At 41.1% G+C, this 23,754-nt stretch overlaps 1 protein-coding gene across 3 annotated transcripts in view; it reads right to left on the bottom strand.

The window, feature by feature from the left end:
- Positions 1-7,214: 7,214 nt before the first annotated feature.
- ZNF516 (zinc finger protein 516) overlaps positions 7,215-23,754 on the bottom strand; it is a 73,826-nt gene continuing 57,286 nt past the window's right edge. For 2 of the 3 annotated variants that reach the window (XM_072152354.1, XM_072152355.1), the window contains exons 5-6: positions 20,190-20,294; positions 7,215-9,852 (exon numbers count right to left, since the gene is read on the bottom strand). In XM_072152354.1, the coding sequence (XP_072008455.1) occupies positions 9,626-9,852; positions 20,190-20,294 (332 nt within the window). In that variant the 3' untranslated portion in view covers positions 7,215-9,625. Of the gene's footprint in view, positions 9,853-19,093; positions 19,162-20,189; positions 20,295-23,754 lie in introns of all 3 variants that reach the window. The other variant, XM_072152356.1, reaches the window with a different exon arrangement.

Raw genomic sequence — 23,754 nt, forward strand, 5'->3', positions numbered from 1 at the left:
CTGTCTCGCCAACATTCTCCTCCTCATCCTCCTCCGATATGCGCTGAGAAACAGACCTGAGGGTGCTTTGGCTATCAACAAGGGAATCTTCTTCCCCCGCCTCTTGTGACGAGCGCAAAGCTTCTGACTTCATGCTGACCAGAGAGTTTTTCAACAGGCCAAGCAGCGGGATGGTGCGGCTGATGATGGCGGCATCGCGGCTCCTCAAAGTTACTCAGCACCTGACAGATATCAGACATCCACGTCCACTCCTCATTGTAGACTTGAGGAAGCTGACTGACCTGACTACCAGTTCTGGTGGAAGTTGACATCTGGCAGTCTACAATCGCTCTGCGCTGCTGGTAAACTCTGGATAACATGGTTAATGTTGAATTCCACCACGTTGGCACGTCGCACAACAGTCGGTGAGCGGGCAGTTGGAGGCGGCGCTGCGCTGCCCTGAGAGTGGCAGCATCTGTGCTGGACTTCTTGAAATGCGCACAGATGCAGCGCACCTTCGTGAGCAAATCAGACAGATTGGGGTATGTCTTGAGGAAACGCTGAACTATGAGATTTAACACATGGGCCAGGCATGGCACATGTGTCTGTCTGCCGAGTTGCAGAGCCGCCACCAGGTTACGGCCATTGTCACACACAACCATGCCTGGCATCAGGTTCAGTGCTGCCAGCCACAGATCATTCTGTGCCGTGATGCCCTTTAATAGCTCTTGGTCGGTGTGCCTTTTATCGCCTAGGCTCAGCAGTTTGAGCACCGCCTGCTGGCGCTTAGCGACGGCACTGCTGCTGTGCCTAGAGCTACCAACTGATGGCGCCATGCCCACGGATGGTAATTCGGAGGAGGAGGTGGAGGGGTGGGAGGAGGAGGCATAGTAGGCCTTTGAGACCTGGACCGAGGTAGGCCCCGCAATCCTCGGCGTCCGCAGTATTCGAGCAGCCCCAGGGTCAGACTCGGTCCCAGCCTCCACCAAGTTAACCCAATGTGCCGTCAGCGATATATAGTGGCCCTGCCCGGCCGCACTCGTCCACGTGTCCGTGGTCATGTGGACCTGGTCAGGGTACGGATGATGTTGTCTGACACGTGCTGGTGAAAGACTGGGATGGCACATCGGGAAAAGTAGTGGCGGCTGGGGACTGAATACCGAGGGGCGGCCGCCGCCATGAGGTTGCGAAAGGCCTCGGTCTCTACCAGCCTATAGGGCAGCATCTCCAGGCTAAGCAGTTTGGAGATGTGGACGTTGAGGGCTTGGGCGTGTGGGTGGGTTGCACTATACTTTCTCTTGCGCTCCAGCATCTGCGGTATGGAGAGCTGAACGCTGCGCATGGAGACATTGGTGGATGCTGTGGAGGATCGTGGAGGCGAGGTGTGGTTTCGCACGGGAGGTGTTTGGGCCGGGGTCCTGGGCAGGGGGCTGACTAGCAGAGGCAGCAGGTGACACAGGGGAAGGAGCAGTGGTGTGCCCGGCTGGAGGTGAACAGCCTTGGTTCCATTGAGTGGGGTGTTTAGCATTCACATGCCTGCGCATACTGGTGGTGGTTAAGCTGGTAGTGGTGGAACCCCTGCTGATCCTGGTGCGGCACAGGTTGCACACCACAGTCCGTCGGTCGTCCGGTGTTTCTTCAAAGAACCTCCAGACTTCTGAAAATCTAGCCCTTGCCACGGGAGCTTCACTATGTGAAACATTTGGCACTGATGCACCAGCTCTGGCCCTGCCTCTCCGTCTGGCCCCACCACTGCCTCTTCCAACCTGTTCTCGTCGAGGACTCGCCTCCGTCTCAGAAGCACTGTGTTCACCCGGCCTATCAACCCAGCTTGGGTCTGTCACCTTATCATCTTCCGATCCCTCAGTCTGCTTCCCCCTCGAACTTCCTGCCCTGACAACAATTTCACCACTGTCTGACAACTGTGTCTCCTCATCATCCGACACCTCTTTACACACTTCTTCCACTACGTCAACAATGTCATCATCACCCACAGACTGTGACCGGTGGAAAACCTGGGCATCGGAAAAGAGCTCAGCAAGTGGTTTGTAACTCTGGGAAGGGTCCAGAAAACAGTTCCTCAGAGTATGCCGGTTCAAATGCCAAATTTTGCTGGGAGGGGGCAGACTGGGGGGAAGGAGGCTGAGGTGGAGGAGTGCTGATTTCGGTGACATGGGTGGACTGCGTGAAAGACTGACCGGTGGACAAATGGCTAGAAGCATTGTCCGCAATCCACGACATCACCTGTTCGCACTGTTCTGGCCTCAACAGTGCTCTACAGCAGGTCCCAGTAACTTGAGACATGAACCTAGGGAGTGTAGCTCTGCGGCGTTCCCCTGCTCCCTCATCAGCAGGTGGTGTCTCACCCCGCCCAGGAACACGGCCTCTGACCCCTAAATTTTTTTGTGTTTTTTTGTGGTTTTGTTTTTTTAAGAAAACAATGCTATCCTATTGCTATGGCTAGTTTCTAATCTACACTGACAGCACACAACAGGATTTTGTGCTGTGCCTGATGATTTTTAGATTTGAAAAAAAAAAAAAAAAAGAAAAATCAGACTGTGCCTAATTCAATCAAACCCCTAATAAATTGTCCCACTTAGGTGTTTGAGATGGATATGTGTGTCACTAAGGAGCTAAATATAACGTTCGCAAGTCTCCCTGCAAATTCCTCACAATATGGTACTAGCTGCACTACTAGTGCCAGCATGCCCAGCCACAAGAAAACAAAAAGAAAATATAAGTAAGCTAAAAATAACAGTAAGCTAATATAACACCCTAACGCTATCCCTGCAGCAGCAACTCTCTCCCTAACGGCATCCAGATAGAGAATGATCCGAGCAGCGCGGGCAGGGGCTAGTCTATTCCAGGGTCACCTGATCAGGCCAGCCAACCACTGCTATCGACGTGTAAGGGTACCACGTCATACAGGGTGGAGTGCAGAGTCTCCTGGCTTGTGATTGGCTCTGTTTCTGGCCGCCAAAAATAGCGGGAGATGCCTTTGTCTCGAGCTGGCGAAGTATTCGTCCGAGCAACGAGCAGTTAGGAGTATGCTAATGCTCGAACGAGCAACAAGCTCGGACGAGTGTGTTCGCTCATCTCTAGTTGACACCCGTGATCAGTGTCAGCATTTTGGGTTCAGAGGTTAGCGTTGTTTTTTTCCCAGGTGTGAGTAAACTCGCCTTGGTCCAAGGATGATGAGTTTTAAAAGGAGTTTTTGAAAAGGTAAAATCTGTTCCTGAAGAATTATGAGTGAACATACCCTTAGGGAGAACCTATATAAATTCAGAGTGGACTTGATAGGAAGGAAACTCCCTCTTAAGAGAAAGAAGATTCCTGATACAAAACATGCAGACTACAATGACGGTCAAAGGATCCACATATGGGCAGCAACCCCCCCTCTTTATAGGAAGAGTCCAAGTGCAATCCTTAGGAACAAGGTTGAGGGGGAAGGGGGGGGGGGGGTTGATGGAACCCAGAAGATGTGACCACTAACTGCAAAACTGCTCACAAAATATGTTCAGCTTTTTGGTTGACCTCAAATGGCAATGCTGTATAAAATGTAACTAACGTGTTTTCTGAAAAATAAGACAGTCTTATATTAATTTTTGCTCCTAAAAAGGCACTAGGTCTTTTTTTTCAAGGGATGCCGTAGTTTCGAAAAAAAAAAGGACAAAGCTCCAGCTCACCTCCAGCCCATTGTTGATCATACGCGGAGCCGGCAAAGGACCCACCTCGTTTGGGAAGGCAAAGCAACAGGTGGACAGGATTTACACTGTGGATGTATTGATATTTTCGAATGGACCATTGGATTATTTTGCCTGATGCCGTATTTTCCATGAACAAGAATTCACATTTATTGTAAAAAAAAAAAAAAATCAACATTAAATATACTGTAGACACCACATGTCCTCACATACATCAGCCAAACTCAGAATTCCATCAAGAAAATCTAGTGAGTCTTTTTCCAGATACAATAATTTCTGGTACATTTACTGATTTGCCAATTTTTTTTCATTTAAAAGACAGTCATGTAAATAATTTCTGTAACACACTTATAACTGTCCAAATACTGAATTCCATCAGAAATGTGTGCACAACAAGGAGCATTTATATAAAGAAAGTTATACCATCTCATGAAACATCTTAACTCTCCAAAGCTTGACTAATGTGACCTAGCTGTAACAGTGACTGCCGCTAGGTCTTATTTTCAGGGGAAACCTGAAAAATTTCTAAGCAAAAACCCTTGATTACACTAGGGTATATTTTGGGGGAAAACGGGATACTTAACAACTCAAGTAGATACAAGTGTACAGTAATAACATGACTAATAAGAAATCCATCCAGCATACACTAGGATTGATTCTCACAAGGCTTTATTCTTTAAAAGCATATCTTGGTAACAATATAAAAAAAAAAACTTGACAGTGCTGTAGACTTGACAGCCAAACGTGGAAACCTTTGGCTGTCAAGTCTACACCACTGTCAAGATTTCTTCGATATTGTTACCAAGATATGCTTTTAAAGAATAAAGCCTTGTGAGAATGTATCCCCGTGCGTGCTGGATGCATTTCTATTAGAGTTTGTGGACCTGAGGTTTTAAAGTGTGGCTCCTTTGCACCAGGAGAGATGGGGGGGGAGGCGATCTGGACTTTTTATTTGTAGTAATAACATGACATTCAGCCCTTTAAAAGCAACCACAAGGCTGATGTGGCCCCCCGGTGAACAGGAGTTTAACACACCTTATGTAAATCATTGAGAGAAGAATACTCACGAGGCATAGCTTTATGTATATAGAAAGGCCAATAAGTGGGACTCAAAAACAGTGCTCTTGCGGTTTTGTAGCTAAAGCTAGATGCTGAAGACTTTTTGCCCAAACAAGAATGGGGAAAAAAAAAAAAAAAGGTTTAAATGTAGTGCCTATTGGAGTGAAGAATGCAGAGGTAGGGATCTCAGACTCCATAAGATTTTAAAGGGCAAAGATTTGATAAAAGCAGCCTCCAAAATCATCTGCAGTTTGAATGTGGTTAGGGTTGCATCCAAATGACGAGGGAAGTTCATATAGTCTAGGTATATAATATGCTATAGTATAGTGGGCCATGATCTGTCCAGATTACAGCCTCCATAGGGGTCTATTATGCAGTGAACAAAGTGTTTCACCGCACCAATCTGCAAAAGATAGAAGCAGATCCTATTCCTGCCTAAATACTTGGTACAACAAGAAAGGCTTTAAGAAGACACACTTGAATCCAACTGGGTTCACTACCTTATTTACCTCCCCTTGGGAGGGAGGAAAACCTTGACTGAAAAGTGTATGAAACAGTTAATGTTCTTCTGGAGGTAGGTTGGATGCAAAGCTGCACTGTAGGGTAACAAGACTTGGTCTCCCTTACTCCACTTACTTAGCTCGGTGTCTGATCAATGAATATAGTTGTTAGCTTTTTTTGTTGTTGTGAGTGTCCACCTGGTTGTAGCAGAAAATAGGCGTTTACTAAACTAAACCCCCATAAGCAAAGCAGTGTTCAAAAAAACTGAGCAGCACAAATCTTTGAACTCAATTATAAGTTGAATCGTTAAATGTAAGAAATCTCCTCAGTTACAACAGGTCAAAACGCATCTAGCTTGAATGGAAAAAACAAAGCCTTGTTGGAAATAATTAAGCAGATATCTGAACCCAGTAACATTCTCTGTCACTTGTGTTGGCACTTAAATGTCGTTGTGACCACTGTCTACTCTTCCCATAATTACTTTATGCAAATTACAGTCTAATCAATAGATAATAGAAATCCAACACAGCACAGATAATTTGCTTGAATGAACCATCACTTCAGTGCATGTCTGCGTATGAATTGCAACATTTCACCATCCAGTTTTATTTTCCAACCCATTACACTGCACCTTCTAGGATCCCTTCACATACTCTGACATCTGTAAGGTACGGTACTTTTAGTAAATTGTAAGTCAATTTCAGTATGGACACCAACATGGCTTTAGTGACCAGCGTTCGTATAAAAGTTTCTTTGAATGTGTGAACCATCTTTCTGCCCATATCGATATACAATGTCTTCCAGGGGTTCATTGAGACAAGTAGAAGGAGACAGCAAGTTTGTAAAACCCTGTATACCAATCTAAGGCTACATTCAAATCTTGTATATGTACACGCAGTGCATACAGCAGGAAAGCTCCCGAGGTATGTACTGAGCGATATACTGGCAGATGAAGGTATCCTTTTTGTCTTAGTCAGTGACATTTAGTGCGTTTCCCCCAGTCCTTAGATGGACAGTGACATCACTGGGGACCTCCCCGCCTGGTGAGCGACATATAAATTAAGGGGAAAACGTTGGCGCACAGATGCAAAGTATTGCATCCCTCCCCTGGCCTCCACTGAGCAAATACAGCCTAATCATTGACAGCAGCAAATTACTGGCTTCTGCCCATGTACACTCTTCCTCCTGCTTTCAGAAGGGAGGAACAGGATCCGTTTACAATGGGATACAGCTTAGCCCTCAGGCACATCAGGAACCTGACCTGCAAAAACCTTAAAGGAAATCTACCATTTGTTTTTATGAATTGTGAACGAAATATACCTTAAGAATCCTGTAGCGACACGGATGAAGAAACAGATCTCGTTTAATACCTGAAACCGGTGGTTTTCCTCTAAAAAACAATTATAAAAATTCAGGACCTTGGGAAAGCTGGGTGCAGGCTGTCTTCTGTACATAAACACATAATGCAGAGCTTGCTGAATTGTCCAGACATGACTAATCAACCTGTGCTGGATGACTCATACACAGCTGTTGGGGGATGGTGCAGCGATCGATTACTTCTGGCTGTCAGGGAAAACACAGTGATTATGCATTCTTGGCTTATGCTGAGCAAGACAAGGCTGGAGCAATGCATAATTAGGGCAAGAGAAGCACCAGGGCAACCACAGGAGTGACAGAGCCTCATTATCATAAATTTATATATATTTTTTTTTCAGCAAAACCACTCAGCTCAAGAATTAAACAAGATACACTTTTGCATCAGTGTAGCTACAGCATTCTTAAGATATGTTTGGTTCCTAAAAGCAAATGGTAGATTTCCTTTAATAATGGTATTCAAAAATGTGACGTGGACCTAACCTAATACACTCAGGGTAAAAGGGTATTTTCTATGCATTCTATTTAAATAAAAAAATGATTTATGGAATTTCAAAATGATGCATTAAATTATATCAAAACAAGAGGCCACACAAGTCCAGTGTAAACAATCAAACCCTTTATTGTGTAAATTACATTAGAGCGCTGTAAAAAATAACCTGTTAAAAGAGTGAGAAACAGTAGATTGGTAGAGGTAGTAGGAAAACTTATGTAACAGTCCACAGATGGTTAACAGGAGTGTCAGGCCAAAGTAAAATTTTAAAAGCTGATCAAAAAACAGGTTGACTAAATAAATAACAAAAAAAAATCATTTTTAAATACTATAAGCCTAGCAGATTTCTACATTAACAAATCAACACAATACTGATGATAAAATAAGAGCACAAAAGCTACACCACTACATAGGGTGATATTAAAGAAAAAAAAATGGTTAGGATCTGTGGAGATTTATTTTTAATGCTTGCTCAATTATGTGAATCGGATTTCTGCACTGTACACAGCATGTAATAACCTCCAATCATTTCCCCCTACAGTTCGTCTCCATAAAGAAACACTGATGTTGTAAACTTTGCTGAATAATACCAACATAGCATCAGTGACAGTCATGCTTCCTGCCATTTGTCAGATGTTCTTCAAGACTGTGCCAAAATGAAAGAGGACCTCTATTTAATTGTAAGATCACTGAAAGCTAGACTGTTTAATACCATACTTGTCATGTTTTCAATGTTTTTGATAATAATAGACCATATATTATACCATTTAATCACTGTGCCTCTCCAAACATTCACATTAGACAAAGGGAAGGAGCAGTTCACTAATGGGAAAAAATGTAGATAGTTAAAATGGGACTGGATTATACACATATTTTCATATAAGTAATGACATGGAATGAATCCATAACAGAAAGAAATACTCCATACCGAAGCATTTGCAATCTCTTGCCTAGCCAGGCAATACTGAGGCCTTCAGATAGAATATTCTAAGGGGGAAAAAATTATGGTACACCCATAAAAATATTGGTATGATCCACAAAACTAGGTTAAAAGTATTTGTTGAAAAACACACTTACAAAAAAAAAAAAAAAAGCATTTTTTTTTAATTATTTTGAAACAAACTTTTTCTCTTACGCTCAGATACTACAAAAAGCTATTCTTTATAGTACAAAGTAAACTGTTGCTCTCACCAGTATTAAAAGGTTAGATTTATATCTGTACATGTAAAATTATTGCTTCATTTGAAAAATATATTTAGCATGCTAGGATTTTTATACCCATTTCTGCCTTTATAAAAGGTTACAATAAAAAAAGAAAAAAAAACTAGTAAAGCTTTTGCAATTTTTTTTTTCACAGAACAGTTTCTTTCAAGGCAGCAGTAACTTTTCTTGATAATGCATAAAATCATATGTGCAAAAACTGAGACTCTTAGAGGCATTGCTATATCACATAGTGTCACAGCAATGAGGAGAAAAAAAATATTTCGATCTATGGAATACATTTGTAGCCGCAGTCTTCACCTTACAGTCTGGGCTGAAGGGTTAAATCGGAGAACTTCGCTTCATTTGCTTCTATTTACCATCACCTCACCATAAAAATGTCGCTGCAGAAGAGGTATATAAAGCTTTTTATATCTTAATTTTCCCCCACGACCTGAATGCCACCAACAGAAACAAATTTATAAGTAACATTTTAACATGCTATAAAACAGGAAAATATATATATATATATTTAATCTTAAGACCTCTCTCAAGGTACCGGCTTGGAGAAGGGTGGTTTTTGCAGTGGGGGGGGGGGGGGGGGGTAGACTCATACATGCTTTTCCATGCACATTTTTTTTTTTTAAACTTCTATCTAATACAGTACTAAAATCTGCAGCGGATGTGTGGCAATAACAAAAGGGAAGGGAAAAAAATAAAAAACTTGCATAATCTTTTTACGCGCAGGTTTAAGAAAGTAGCCCTATTACAAAAAGGTCCTGAGAGTAAAATGAAGAAGCTTCCCCCCTGTATTAGTGTTCATGAAGCATAATAAGTGTTTTGTTGTTCATTTCTGTCACATGGAACATCCTTGAATGTAAGACCATGGCTGCCATAGAAAAGTCTTCGGACTAAGCATCTGCATATTGCTATGCAAAATCACTAAGCAGTCTTGGCTATGAGCAGATCAGTGGTAGATGATGTCAACGCATTTCTTGTGCATTGTCTGTTACTCCCCTGTCACACTCTCAAGCAGTCAATCCTCCGAAGTAGGTAACAGATCAGTGCTGGCTCTTACACATGGTCCAAAATGTGTCATGCTGTACCTTTCCTTCCATCCAGTGTCTGATGAAAATCTGCTGCATTAGCAAGTGTCTCAGGTCATCTCAAAATCTGCCACATTTAAAATCAACATCTGAAATTGTCAACTAAAAGGGTATTAAAATGATATGGATGCATTTTCTCCTACACCAAATGTTAAGTAGTTGGGATATACTCCTGCACTAAGGACAGGTCACTAAACAGCACATTTTCTTCACTTTAATACCACAGCCCCAGGAACTTGATGATTTGAAGGCAAATTTTCCAGCTGTTCCTCTTCGTAGCTGTTGGGATCGGCGTCGCAATGGGGTCGAAGAAGCTGCTTGTCTGGGTACTCGCTGTTGTCAAATGGTACCCGATGCACGCACTGCACGTGTGTCTTTAGGTTCCCTTTTTGAGAGGCACTGTATGGACAATATCTGCACTGGAATGGTCTCTCCCCTAGGAAAAGACAAAAAAAAAAATCACTTTTTTCCACTGCGTTACAGGTCACTTAGCTGCAACAGAAAATCCTGAAAGCAACCAAGTCAGGTTTGATTCCATTCTTCACATCACATTCTTAAAAAATGACCTGGAAAATAACAGTATATGATCCAAGGTCACAATGAGAATAGGAAAATGAAAGGAAACAGATGACAGAAGTACAAAAGCACAGGGGAGATGTAAAAGTGATAGTCAAAAGAAAAGGTCCAGTGTGTGTCCACACATAGAAGAGAAGTAAAGTATTACTCTCACACACAGATCTTTCAAGACTGCACAGGCTTTGAACCAATTTCCATAAAGAATCACAATGATGAACAAATAGAAGGTTCTAAGTACAGGAAACGCAAGTTATATGTGAACTCATGTGAGCCTGAAGCTTTCATAGAACTGTTCAACAATGACATTCTGAACATCACAGAACAGTGCCATGTCCCTTACATAACATGGCAAGTGTAATGTTTAATTAATACGTTAACCTTATGCAGAGTTAATTAGAAAGGGAAAATCATTCTGAATCAAGGGAAACGAGCCAGACAAATTCTATTTAGGGTGGAGAAATTCTCTCATCCAACTCTGTGAAACATGCTGAAGCTGGATGTGTACCTTAGATGTTTACGCATAACTACAAGGTTATGTTTAAGCTCCACAGACATCCATCTATGTGAATGGATTGGTAAATGTAGCCAACAGTAAAATAAAATGACACACACATTGACTTTACGCGGCTTTAAAGGGATTTAAAAGGGAAAAAGGATTTTCAGTAATAAACCTAATGACAAGTTACTATAGCATTATTCCAACTATTGCCAACACTGTTATTAGCTAAAATAAAAAAATAAAAGATAAAAATGCATAGTTCCTATTAACTTTGTAAGCCCATCTGGCAACCTTCCAGAAGAAACAAGCCACAAGGGGCAAGAGACCCAAGTCTCCAGCATCTTTTTTTTTTTTAGCTAAAAACTTTGTGGGCAATAGTTTGAATAGAGCTGTGGAAAGCCATCATTAGGGGTTTTTTTTTCGTAGCAACCGGCTCCCTGGAAAATAAGCTATGAAAAAAAATTTGTTCCCATAGATCTGATTAATGGCGCTGCTAAACTGCAGCAATAACAATGTTACCAATAACATTTACACTTTCGGAATATGGATTATTTTCAAACCTGAAAAGAAATAGTCATTTCTAGTACATCAAACACATAAATACTGTGATTTTTGTCAAATTTACATATGAAAAAAAATTGGACTAGATGTCAGCACAATAGGCTAAAATGGCAAGATAAAGGACTTTATTTACAACTTACAGTGAGATAGACACAACTGTTTAATAATAAAAAGTGTTTGGAAGAAATTGACTTATAATCTGGCTGAGCCCAGAAAGCTACATTTCACACCCAGTTTAATGCTGCAAATTGGTAAATGGCAAATTAAGGGACGCCGTCATGACAAGGGAAAAGGGCTTTTCAAATCTAAATGGCCGTCAGAATTCCAGCATCTCTCCTCGTCCCTTCCGGATTCCTGTGAGGTGAGAGCTCTTCCTCGGTTACGTGGACGGAGAAGTCTCGGTCTCTATTCACAGTGCACATGCGTAGCATAGCTCTGCTTAACTGCTAGGAAGGGAGGATGAACACAGACTCCACAAAATTATAACGGAGTTTGAGTACCTCCTCACTGCCTAGCAATTAGATAACGGAGACATGACCGAGGAAGAGAGCCCTCCTCACAATAAATGTTTGCTACGTTGCGTCAACATAAGCAGATGGAAGGAGGCAGCGAAAGGGGAAGGGTGGGAGGAGTGAGTGGGGCTGGTCTGGAGAGCAGCAGCAATGAAGGGAGGAGGAGAAATGCTGTAGAGCAGCCAGTATTTAACAGCCCTTAGATGCCCCTTTGGAACCTGTCATCACTAAAAAAATAAAAATAAATAAAAATAAAATTTAAAAAAAGCCGCCCTTCATGATGACAGATTCAAATGATAAAGATATATTTTGCTTCCTCAATTGTAACAGTCTTTACAAATAATTGTAAATACTTTCTGTGACAAAGTAATATTGTGATGGGTGCACAAGCATGGGAAGCTTAAATAATATTTTACACCAGACTATAATATAATTGGCATAGTAATATAGTATAATAAGATATTGACTCATGAGAGAACATAAATATTCTGGTTTAGCTTTGTAAGTGGAAATCTTTCCTTATATCCCAATGACACCGGTGTTGGTAAAGGTGGTTTACCTTGATAAACACTTATCCCCTGTCAAAAGTGACCTGACCATTATATCCAGTCATTAGATAGGAAACTAAGGTGGTTAATGGGAAAACCTCCAACATACGCAGTCCTGTAAAGTAAATTTTCTTATATTGCTGGCGGCTGTTTGGCCAAGGAGAGTGATGAGGAGAACATTTTGAGCATTTTACAAAACATGTAAGGTTTGTTTTTTCAATGTAGTTCAATGTATAGAAAAAAAAACCTGACATTAGGTGTTAATTTTAATATCAATGAACACACTTTAATAAATAAGTTCTAGCAATATACTGTACTTTTTATGAATCTAGAATAGAAGATTTTAATACATGTAGCCACTAGGTTGAGGTACAAACATCTTACTAGGTGACCACCCATAAATACACACAAATGTGACACCGTTTACTTTTACTAATGTTTACCATTAGTGATGCCAGGTTACCCCTAAATTTCAGAGAGCAATCACAAGTTCTGATAAGGGGAGTCAATGGGCAGTTTAAGAAATCTACCACCAGGATTGAGGTTTGTAAACCAAACACACCTGCATGCAGGTGTGTGCACCCTCTGGTAGGATCTGCACTTCTTTTAGCGCTTTATGCCATTATTTTTACAAAAAAGGTTTTTGCTAAAAAACTATGCTCATTTAAGAGCTATGAAGCCCAAAACACCATAGGCTCATTTGCTTAATATTTAAAGCCTTTTTTGGTAAAAACAAGGGCATAAGGAGCACATCCTGCCAGAGTGGGCACACACCTGCATGTAAGTGAGCTTTGTTTACAATCCTTGATCCTGGTGATAGATTTATTTTTATTATAGTTCCTGGAGATCAGAATCCACAGATTTGTGTGCCTTTGTAGCAGCAGGACAATAAGGACTTATATTTCAGAATAGCTGGACTTTGTGTACTTTTGGGCGTGAATATATAAACAGACCAAAAGTTTGGACACGCCGTTCTTATCCAAAGAGTTTTCTGTATTTTCAAGACTATAAAAATTTTAGATTCACACTGAAAGCATCAAAACTATGAACACATGGAATTTTATACTTGACAAAAAAGTGTGAAACTGAAAATGTGTCTTATATTCTAGGTTCTTCAAAGTAGCCACCTTTTGCTTTGATTACGGTTCTGCACACTCTTGGCATTCTCTTGATGAACTTCAAGAGGTAGTCACCTGAAATGGTCTTCCAACAGTCTTGGAGGAGTCCCTGAGTACTTGCTGGCCCTTTTGCTTTCACCCTTTTGGGTTCAGGTTATTTGGCGTAGCACGCCATCACTCTTCTTTTTGGTCAAATAGCCCTTACACAGCCTGGAGGTGTGTTTGGGGTCATCGTCCTGTTGAAAAATAAATGATGGTCCAACTAAACACAACCTGGATGGAATAGCATATCGCTGCAAGATGCTGTGATAATCATGCTGGTTCAGTATACATTAAAATAAATCCCCAAAAGTGTCAACAGTGAAGCACCCCCACACCATCACTCCTCCTCCTTCAGGCTTTACAATGGGAACCAGGCAGAGTGCATTTGTTCACCTTTTCTGCGTCACACAAAGACACGATGGTTGGAACCAAAGATCTCAAATTTGGACTCAGAGCAAAGCACAGATTTCCACTCTAATGCCCATTCCTTGTGTTCTTTAGCCCAAAAAAAGTCTATTCTGCTTGTTGCTTGTCCTAGCAGTGGTTTCCTAGCAGCTATTTTACCATGAAGGCTTCTTCAGACAGTCTACTCTTACCAGGTGTTGTAGAGATGTCTCTGCTGCTAGAACTCTGCGTGGCAGTGACCGAGTCTCTAATCTGAGCTGCTGTTACCCTGCGATTTCTGAGGCTGGAGACTCGGATGAACTTATCCTCAGCAGTAGAGGAGACTCTTGGTCTTCCTTTCCTGGGGCAGTCCTCATGTGAGGCAGTTTCTTTGTAGCGTTTGATGGTATTTGCAACTGCACTTGGGGACAAGTTTACCAAATTTTTCGGACTGATTGACCTTCATTTCTTATGCAATGATGGGCACTCGTTTTTCTTTACTTAGCTGCTTTTTTCTAGCCATAATACAATTCTAACAGTCTATTCAATAGGACTATCAGCTGTGTATCCACCTGACTTCTGCACAACACAACTGATGGTAACAACCCCATTTATAAGTCAAGAAATCCACTTATTTAACCTGACAGGGCTTCTGCGATGTGAAAACCTTTTCTGGTAACTACCTCTTGAAGTTCATCATAGAATGCCAAGAGTGCAAAGCAGTAATCAAAGCAAAAGGTGGCTACTTTGAAGAATATAGAATACAAGACACATTTCAGTTTCACACTTTAAGTTTATAACGCCACATGTGTTAAATCATAGTTTTGATGCCTTCAGTGTGAATCTACAATTTGTATAGTCATGAAAATACAGAAAACTCTTTGAATGAGAAGGGGGTGTCCAAACTTTTGGTCTGTCCTGTATGGAATTTTTAACAATCCTGCTGTTACTAACAAATACAAAAAATATAATCACACAAATCTACTCAAGTGCTGGTAGACTCCTTTTAATCACATATAGTAAACTACTGAAAAGAGATTGAACATAAGGTAACAGAAGAAGGCTTTCTATGCCCAAAAACATCTCTCAACAAGTTTTGTTTTAAAAAGTTAGAGAGAACATCTTTCCCACAACATTAGACCAGAAATAGATCAATAATATATGTTTAACTGTAGTGGTCTCAACATGTAGGCAACGAGAATAAAAATAAAATTAGACAAGGACAAGTCAGAATGATTTGACACACCAAACCACCCAGAGGTCCTTATGCTTTGTGTCCCGATTAGTCCTAAATGAGTGCATAAACCACACAACCCTGTGTGGTCAGATTACAGAACCATATGAGGGCTTGTTTTCTGTGGGACAAATTGTACAAACTTAGTAGAGCCGTTTACTATCCCGTGCACTGGGAAGATGGATATAAAACTTCACATGCAGTGGAATATGTAAAAAAAAAAAAAGGTGGAATTGGTAAAAAAAAAATGCAGTTGTACCAATTTCTAAAGGCTTTTTCGCTTTGTGGTCAAAATGACATTTACTCTTGTTTGGGTCAGTAAAATCACATGGATCATCGGCTGTAATTGCTGCCACCAGAGATCACGGCTCATAAGCTCTCTCAATACAATTTTAACAAGCCTTATACTTTCCCCTGCTCCAGGTGGCAACACAGTCATTCGTCCGGAGTCAGGACTGGTGGTTAATGCAGACACAAATAATCCAGCATGGGGGAAATCAAATCCAAAATTTGATTTATTCATTCCAAACTGTGGTGAAATATTTTGTAATTCATCCAGTACAAGAATCATCATCGGGCTCATTACCTGCATACAATCGTACAAGGGTCAAATACATGGGCCAAATGGCATGCATGCTATGCATCCAACCCTCCTATGCAGATCAGACCTTAAACTTCACAAACTTAACTCACTCTCTTACATTTTGGTGCTACACATGTTATCCATTGAATCATACCACAAGACAAACTCATCAACAGCGGCATAGCTAATGGGTTTAAACATACAGGGAACATGTTACTGTTATTGTTAACTGTTAATATTGTGGTTATTGCTACGGTTACCCCTCCTCTGATATGCACACTCTTCTCTTCTCCTACCCATTCCTATCCCTCCCCTCTTCCTTTCCCCCTATTACTTCCCCCCCCCTTCCACTTGAGATTTGTATTACTGCATTATTATTATTTGCACCGCTGAAATCCGGTACCCCGGGGAATCACTGGGATTATTAAAGGGTTTGTCCAAGAGTAATGAAAAAAAAAAACAAAACTAAATTTGGCCGGAGGGGGCCGCTAAAAAATAAATAAAGATCTACTCACCTTCCGGTGCCCTCTGGTTGTCCCGCACTGCTTTCGCTCCGGGCAGCATGTAAACAAACATGGCTGGCGGAGCAGCGCTGGACTCAGCGAATGCTGTTGGGTCCGGCCGGAAGCCGAGTCCAGCACTGCTCCGGCGGCCATGTTTGTTTACATGCCGCCCGGAGCAAAAGCAGTGCAGGACAACCAGAGGGCACCGGAAGGTAAATAGATCTTTATTTTTTTTAAGCAGCCTCCTCCGGCCACCTTTAGTTTTTTTTTTTTTTTCCATTACTCTCGGACAGCCCCTTTAACTCCCTATACTGTATAATTCTGTTTAGATGTTTTTTTTAGCATAATTATTTTTATTGAGTTTTTTTAATCATTGTCCTGTACTGGATGATTTATGAGATTTCAACAGGTTGGTAAACGTGTGATCCAAGTCCATTGGAGTAACCCTGTCAACAGAAGTAAGCTGGATATATTTTTCTACTCAGCTTTTTTTTTAACCTGTTTTTAGCTGTATTCTGAATCTATAATACTGTTGAGAGCTTGCAGTCTGTCATGGGAGACCAAGATGGATTCAGCAGAGAATTCAGAATGAATTTCAGTTCAGGAAGAGGGGAAAAAAAAAAGAGGCCAAGCGCCTGATAAGTGGAGAAAGAAGCATTTCTTACAATAATATATAGCATTTTTTAATATATATTTTCTTGTATTACTGATTTATCCGTAATCAGTGGAAAAAAACAAAACAAAACAAAAAAAATAAAAAAAAACAGTGAAAGAGTCAGTGGGGGGTATATCCCCACAATGTCTGGTTTCTTGTACTACTTTGAGACTTTTTGATCTTAAAGGATACAAATTTTATTTTTTTTTTCAAAAATTGGTACAAGAAACCAGCCATGGGGTTGTTAAATCTTTGTCATTTTAAGAACATTTTTCCTTCTGAAGAGAATTGCTTTATTGACATCCTGCATCAGAAAGGATTTGCCAGAAGCTAGAAACCATCTCCAAGTTGCTTTGCAGTGCACATACAACAGCATCCACATGCTTTACTTTATGTTAATTGATATGCTGGCTGGTTTTGGCTTTGAAAATATAGAGGTGTGGCTGCTTTCATGTAATTTAAAGGATTTCTTTTGATCAGGGCAAAATATAACAATATTTCACCAACCATGCAGCCATAATAAAGGTCTAGGTCTGCCCAAGGCTGGTGACAAACAGGTCCGTTCAACAGCAGCATTTCTACTGGGTGCCATTTCAGTGCCACTGGGCCAGCTGGCAACCTTTGCATTGCAAAATGTTCCTTTACACAAGGTGTGGATGGGATTTGTTTATATTCCATCTGCTATTGAAATCCTCATGCTAGATAATTAAATTGCTTGCATTATTACACGTGGCCCCTGCACCAATCAGCTTTTCATGGCAGCCATGATGTTAAAGGGAACCTGTCACCAGGAGACCCATTTTTAGCACTCCCCCAGTCCCCACAGAGCATAGTACATACACTGCCAAAGTGTTTTTGTATAAAAAAAATAGGTTTTACAGAAAAAAAGATGTTATATTGTACCTTTCATTAGCATCTGCTGTGTGACTAGGCAGTTGCCTAATGGGAGGGGCTGGAAAGGAGCAGTTCCCCCCCACCATTGGGAAACATGTGACCTTTTCAAATATATGAATAACTCCCCACACTCGGGATTGGCTGTAGAGGAGCAGGGGGCGTCGCTAAGCCCAGTGATGGGTGTTTTCATATATTTGAAAAGGTCACATGGAGAAGCTGTTCCCCAATGGTGGGGGGGAACTGCACCTTTCCAGCCCCTCCCAATTGGTAACTGCCTAGTCACACAGCACATGCTAATGAAAGGTACAATATAACATATCTTTTTTTTTTCTTTAAAACCAATTTTTAATACAAAAACACTTTGGCAATGTATGTACTATGCTCCGTGGGGACTGGGGGAGTGCTAAAAATGGGTCTCCTGGTGACAGGTTCCCTTTAAGAAAAACAGTGGAGGAAGCCAAAAGCAGATAGGTCAACTCACTAATTCCTTTGATGGGAGCTGAGCTGTAGTACTTCAGCAGCACCACCACAGTAGATGGAGCCATTTGACATTTACTCACTACCTATAAATTTACAGCCACCTTTAAAATTTGTTTTCATTCAGTCTTCCTTTCAGTTTATCAAATTTTTGTTACAAGACACGAAATGAGAATCTTCATTGCTGAGAAGAGAGAAGGCCAGGTCTATTTGATGTAATAGAGAATGCCACAACTTTTCTCTGAAACCTGCCTTGTGCCTTTGTTATTTTTCCAGGAAATCTATTGACAAAATGATCATAAGGTATTACCTTGCATCAAATAGGTATTTACACATTTTGAGGAGAAATAACAGCACAGTGCAGAGAGATGTTCCAGAAATAGTGAGGGATACTAGTCTAATTCTAGAGTGGGGATGATCTCTTATCATGTGATCAGGTCAGGCACAGTTATCACATGGCTGTCTAGTAACGATCAGAACAGACCTTCATTCCTTTGATGAAAGCAATGAAGGTTCACATTTAATACCCACAAGCAGAGGTATGGAAAACTGCAGAAAATGATCAAAATTCTAGTAGCACTTTACATTCCCATATTCTCTGTGCTCTTCTACGGCTTCAGGTACATTCAACAATATGTTCACATTTTTTCTATAGAAGCTGTTAGACTAGAAGTAAGAAGGAAGCGGAAAGGGAGCCTGTTTAGATAGACACTGGACGTTAGAAAACAGGAAAGGCACACCACCACACAGAGTCCACAGAAACTGCAAGGTCAGGATAAGGAGGTACTCTATAGACTTGTGTGTTGACACTGGAAAATAAATACTCTTCAGAAAAACACAGACTAGATTTTATTTTTACGTAAATATCATATTTTGTAAGTATTCTATTTACATGTATATAAATATATATAATAAATCTATGCATTGTGGGAGTAATTATGGAGGCAAAGTTTAACTAGAGGGTAAATATGCAATCGCTCATCTTCATACGGATGATGAAAGGTCAGTGCTTTACTGAGGAGTACTACTATACAACTTTTCTCCCCAGCAATCATAAGAAAAACCAAACACTCAATTAGTTGATAACATACTTGTTTTGGGGCATCTGCGGAGGTGGTGTGAACTTCAGTACCTCGGAGTCCATTAGACTCAAATACCACTGTGGGAACAAGGGGTCTTGTTAAACAGAGGAGCATTTAAGCTTTCGTTAGTGTGTGCACATCATAGAGACCATTACAATTTAACCACATTAAAAAGGGAACGGGGTAAAAAAAAAAAAAAAAAATAGAAAAGAGACGACACCAGTTACTTGCCTGTGGCCAGTACATACCAATTTACTGTAACACTTTCAGTGAGAGTGTGTGCTAATGGCAGCCTAAGGCCACTGCCCTTTTTAATTCAGATTTCGGTGCTGAAGAAAGCAATCACTGACAACATTAATTATCAGTGTGTGTGTAAAGGGACCCTCTACTTGCATTACTTACCATTTGGCCTCTGTCATTTCACATCAGACTGGCTTATGTATGCATCATTCACACTTTTCGCACATAAGCCCAATAGTCTGGAGCTGTCACAGATTGCTCATAGCACATTTCAAGCTCTACCTAACTTGCAATGTTAATAGACGCAAAGACCAATTGGTGGAGATTTAAATGGCTGTGCTCATTGTGTTTCATTTATCACTGTCCAGCCTAGAGAGGGCATTTTGCCATAGAACAAAAAATGGCACAAGGTGATGCTGGTGGTGATGATGATCATGTAAAACAGGGGTTAATGATATGCAGAGACGAATAGCTGGATATCGGTGAGCTTGTGGCAAAATGAATCACTTGCATATATATTCATACTCATTGCGCTCTTTAGTTAACCTTTCCCATCAAAAGGAAATTTTTCACATAAAATCACAGACATAAAATTACAGCCGATACATCTTAAATCGGAGTATTAACTGATTGCATCCGTAAAAGAAACCACTCCAGACCAAATTCAAGATGACCTGTATTATCAATAGCAAATAAAAAGTTTGATTTTGTTTGTTTGTTTTTGATAAGCAGGAGCCAAAACAAGAAAGTATAGAAACAATCAATGCAAGTAAGTCCATGGAGCCAAAGCAATACATTGGATTGCACAGGTTAGTATTCACAATATTAAAAGGATTACAGTTGTCGAAATGCAGAGAAAATGTACCTGTGTGAGACCTCATATGAGTCCTTAAGTGGCTTGGCTGGGTGAAACATTTCCCACACTCGATGCATACGTAGTCTCCTTGTCGTGCCTGTGTCCTAAGCATTCCTTTAGTTCATAGGAAGAGGAGGGAGGGAGGGAAATAAAGGGAAAAAAAGGGAGAGAAGTTAAGAAAACATTATGCTAGAAGAAAACATCATTAGTATGTCTAATGTGTCATTATGTGAGGCTACCTTCAGGCCCTAGATGACAACTGTCAGCCTTCATCTGGGCTGGAGATGACAGGCCAGGCACACACAGGACTGCGAGAATGCATAAATTACATTGAATTAAAAAACACTCCCCGTGATGTGCCCGCACCAGGACTGGCATGTCAGGTGTGCGCTTTTCAGAGCAGCTGGATCCACTTTCCAGCCATCACCCAGCTTTGTCAAGCAGTGTATCAAGCAAATCAAAGTGACTTCGGCGTGCCAGAGACTAGTCACATGGATAATAGAAAATGAGTAGAAACAGAGCTCGCCTGTCCCCCGTGGGCTGACATACCTTAGAGACAAATGCAGAGTGAGTGGAGCCATCACAGACTTATCAAACCTTTAGCCCTCACCTATCTGCCTGCTGGTGCGGTTTTGACCCAAGACCTGGGAGGCAAACACTAAAGACATCTGAGAATGAGAGTGTTTCTGGACATTTGGAGACAGTGGGCACATAACAGCCCTCTCTTCAGCCTTTAGTAAACATGTTTTCTGGGCCATTAGCATTTGTGGAAAACTACTCAGACCTTCCATTTTTTTAAAAGGTCAGTTTACAACATCTGACTTAAAGGGCTAGCTCTTGTCTTTGCTGCTGATCAAGAAAGACATGTCTGACTTTTAAATTTGTATGTTTGGTTTGGAATATCATTTGCTTCTTTCAAACATTTTGTCCTAGAAACAACGCATCCTCTGCTCCAGCGGCTTTCAATACACAGTAAAACTGATGAGCAACACAGAACCACAAATACATAAGTGTATTTCAAATATCTATTGCATTAAGTGATAACAAACACATTCTCCAATTTAATAAAAATTACCTGAAGGAAATGAAAATATGTACTATGTAAAATATAGCCTTAAACTATGTACAAAGGCAAAGGGAGACAAACTATAATTAGATAAACATAACGAAAGGTAAGTAGAGTATAGACATGGCAAAACCCAGTCTTCTTACATATGCACCATGTATCAAATGAAAGGAAATCTACCATCAATATCATACATGATAAACCAGGGGCACTCACTCAGATCTCCCCTCCACCTGCCCTTCCTGCTGCCGACAGAGGAGGGAGAGAGGTTTGGGGCAATACTTGTTATACTCATTTCAACGGCCTATGAATCTGTAAAAGTGAGGGGCTCTGCTAATGCCCCCCACTGCACTACAGGCTCATTAGCATTATTTCAAAAGTTGGTTTTAGAAAGTAGAAGGCCATGGATAAGTAGTTATCTGCCGTCACAGTGCCTGGATCCATGATGAAATGTCCCAGGTTTATCATGCTTGATTATGATGGTACATTTCCTTTAAGTGTTTCCATCGAAGAATGTTTGCCATATCACAAAAACTAAGTAAACTGGGACAGCACACTGTACAATTGATTCTGCACCAGCAATATTTTCCCACGTTTGCCACTATAATAAGGGAATTAAAAACACCAGACCACATCTTTGCATCTGCACCCAGATATTAAGGAAAAACAAGATTACAGAGTGAACAAAATAGGAAAAAAGCTGCCTTATATTATGTGGTTAATTATTAGAAACCAATGCAAATAAATAGATAAGAAACCACACGTAAAATTGAAACCCTAAGCATTTAACAAAGACCTGAATGAAGTAAACAGCTTAAGTAAATGTGTCAGCTCACAGCACCATCTGGTGTCAGTCGCTGCTTACTGCTGCTGCACACATTCAATTCCCCATTCAGCTGCAGACATCAGCAAAGAAGGGCTTAGGAAAGATAAAGCCTCCACTGAAGTCTCATTGTGGAAGTACAAACAAGTCTTCATTGTCAGTCAATACAACCAATGCGGCATTGAAATTAACCCCTTAATGACTGCCCTATCGGCTTTTTACGGCGGTCATTAAGGGTACTTCTGACGCGTACGCCTTTCTACGCCGGCGCGGCAGAAGATGATTTCGGGACACCGGGTCTCGCTGGTGCCGGTGTCGGGCTGTGGTCTTACAGCCCAGACGCGGCACTAACACCCGTGATCGGAAAAACTCCGATCCCGGGTGTTTAACCCCTTATACGCCGCGGTCAAGCATGACCGCGGCATGTAAGAGGTTCCCGCTTGGATCGGAAACCCCCGGGGTGCTTACCGGGGGATCCCATCCCTCCTGCCGCAGCACCGGGTTCCGACGGGTCCATATTGTTTTAACCCATGTGAAACACTTAAAGGGTTAATGGACTTAATAGAAGTTGTTTTAAGTACGTTGAGGGGTGAAGTTTCTATAGTGGGGTAATTTATGGGGTTTTACTATTATTTAGGCCTCTCAAAGTCACTTGAAAACCGAGTTGTCCCTCAAAATGTGAGTTTTGGCAATTTTCTTGAAAATGAGAAAAATCGCACCTAAAGTTCTGCGCCTCATAACATCCTAGAAAAATGAGAGGACACATAAAATATCATCCCAACATAAAGCAGACATTCCGTAAATGTTAATTATCAAGCTTTTTGGGTAGTTTTACTTCCTGTCTGGAAAGCAGAACATTTCAAACTTGGAAAATGAAGAATTTTTACAAACTTTTGCTAAATTTTCACTTTTTTTTCAGAACGAATCGCAAAACTTATCACAAATTTTAAAACTAACATGAAGAACAATGTATCACGAGAAAACATTCTCAAAATCACCGGGATATGTTAAAGCGTTCCGAAGTTATAACCAATTATCGTGAGACATGTCAGATATCGAAAAATCGAGTCTGGTCATTGAGCTGAAAGCTAGTGTCTGTGATAAGGGGTTAAAACCCACCGCTGGCCCATATCAACACCAGGTGGCACAAAAGCAGAGGAAGACTGAAAACTAACAAAAAGGGACCACAAGCAATAAATAAAATTCTATCCGACATCTAATTTACAAAATGAGCAAGGTTCAACGTCCCTTAATATGTATAATTCCCTATAGATGCCTGCCATAACTACTGTCATCGCTGCATTAACATTCTAATAACACCACAATAATAAGCCTCACTATTGAACATATTGGGATAACTATGTAAAAGACAACAACCCTACAGAGCTCTCAAGAGAGGTCCCCTTCCAGAGCCTATAAAGCAGGAACGGTCAGGTCCGTTCAGAGGGACGTGCGGGATGGACAGATATAAAGCAACTCTGCCATCCATGTAGATTTTCTGTGAAAGATAACCCTGTCATGTGTCACTGCAGACAACAGAAATGTGAAGACACTTGAAGTGAAATCTTGTGGCCTGTATATCTAGAAAAAGCTTAAACACTACGGGAAAAGATAGAGCATGCTCTATGTTCTGCGGGAGTGCCGCGCGGAACGGTGCCACACATATGTGGCACCGTACCCCACTA

Source organism: Engystomops pustulosus, chromosome 5 (assembly GCF_040894005.1).
Source record: "Engystomops pustulosus chromosome 5, aEngPut4.maternal, whole genome shotgun sequence".
NCBI lineage: Eukaryota > Metazoa > Chordata > Amphibia > Anura > Leptodactylidae > Engystomops > Engystomops pustulosus.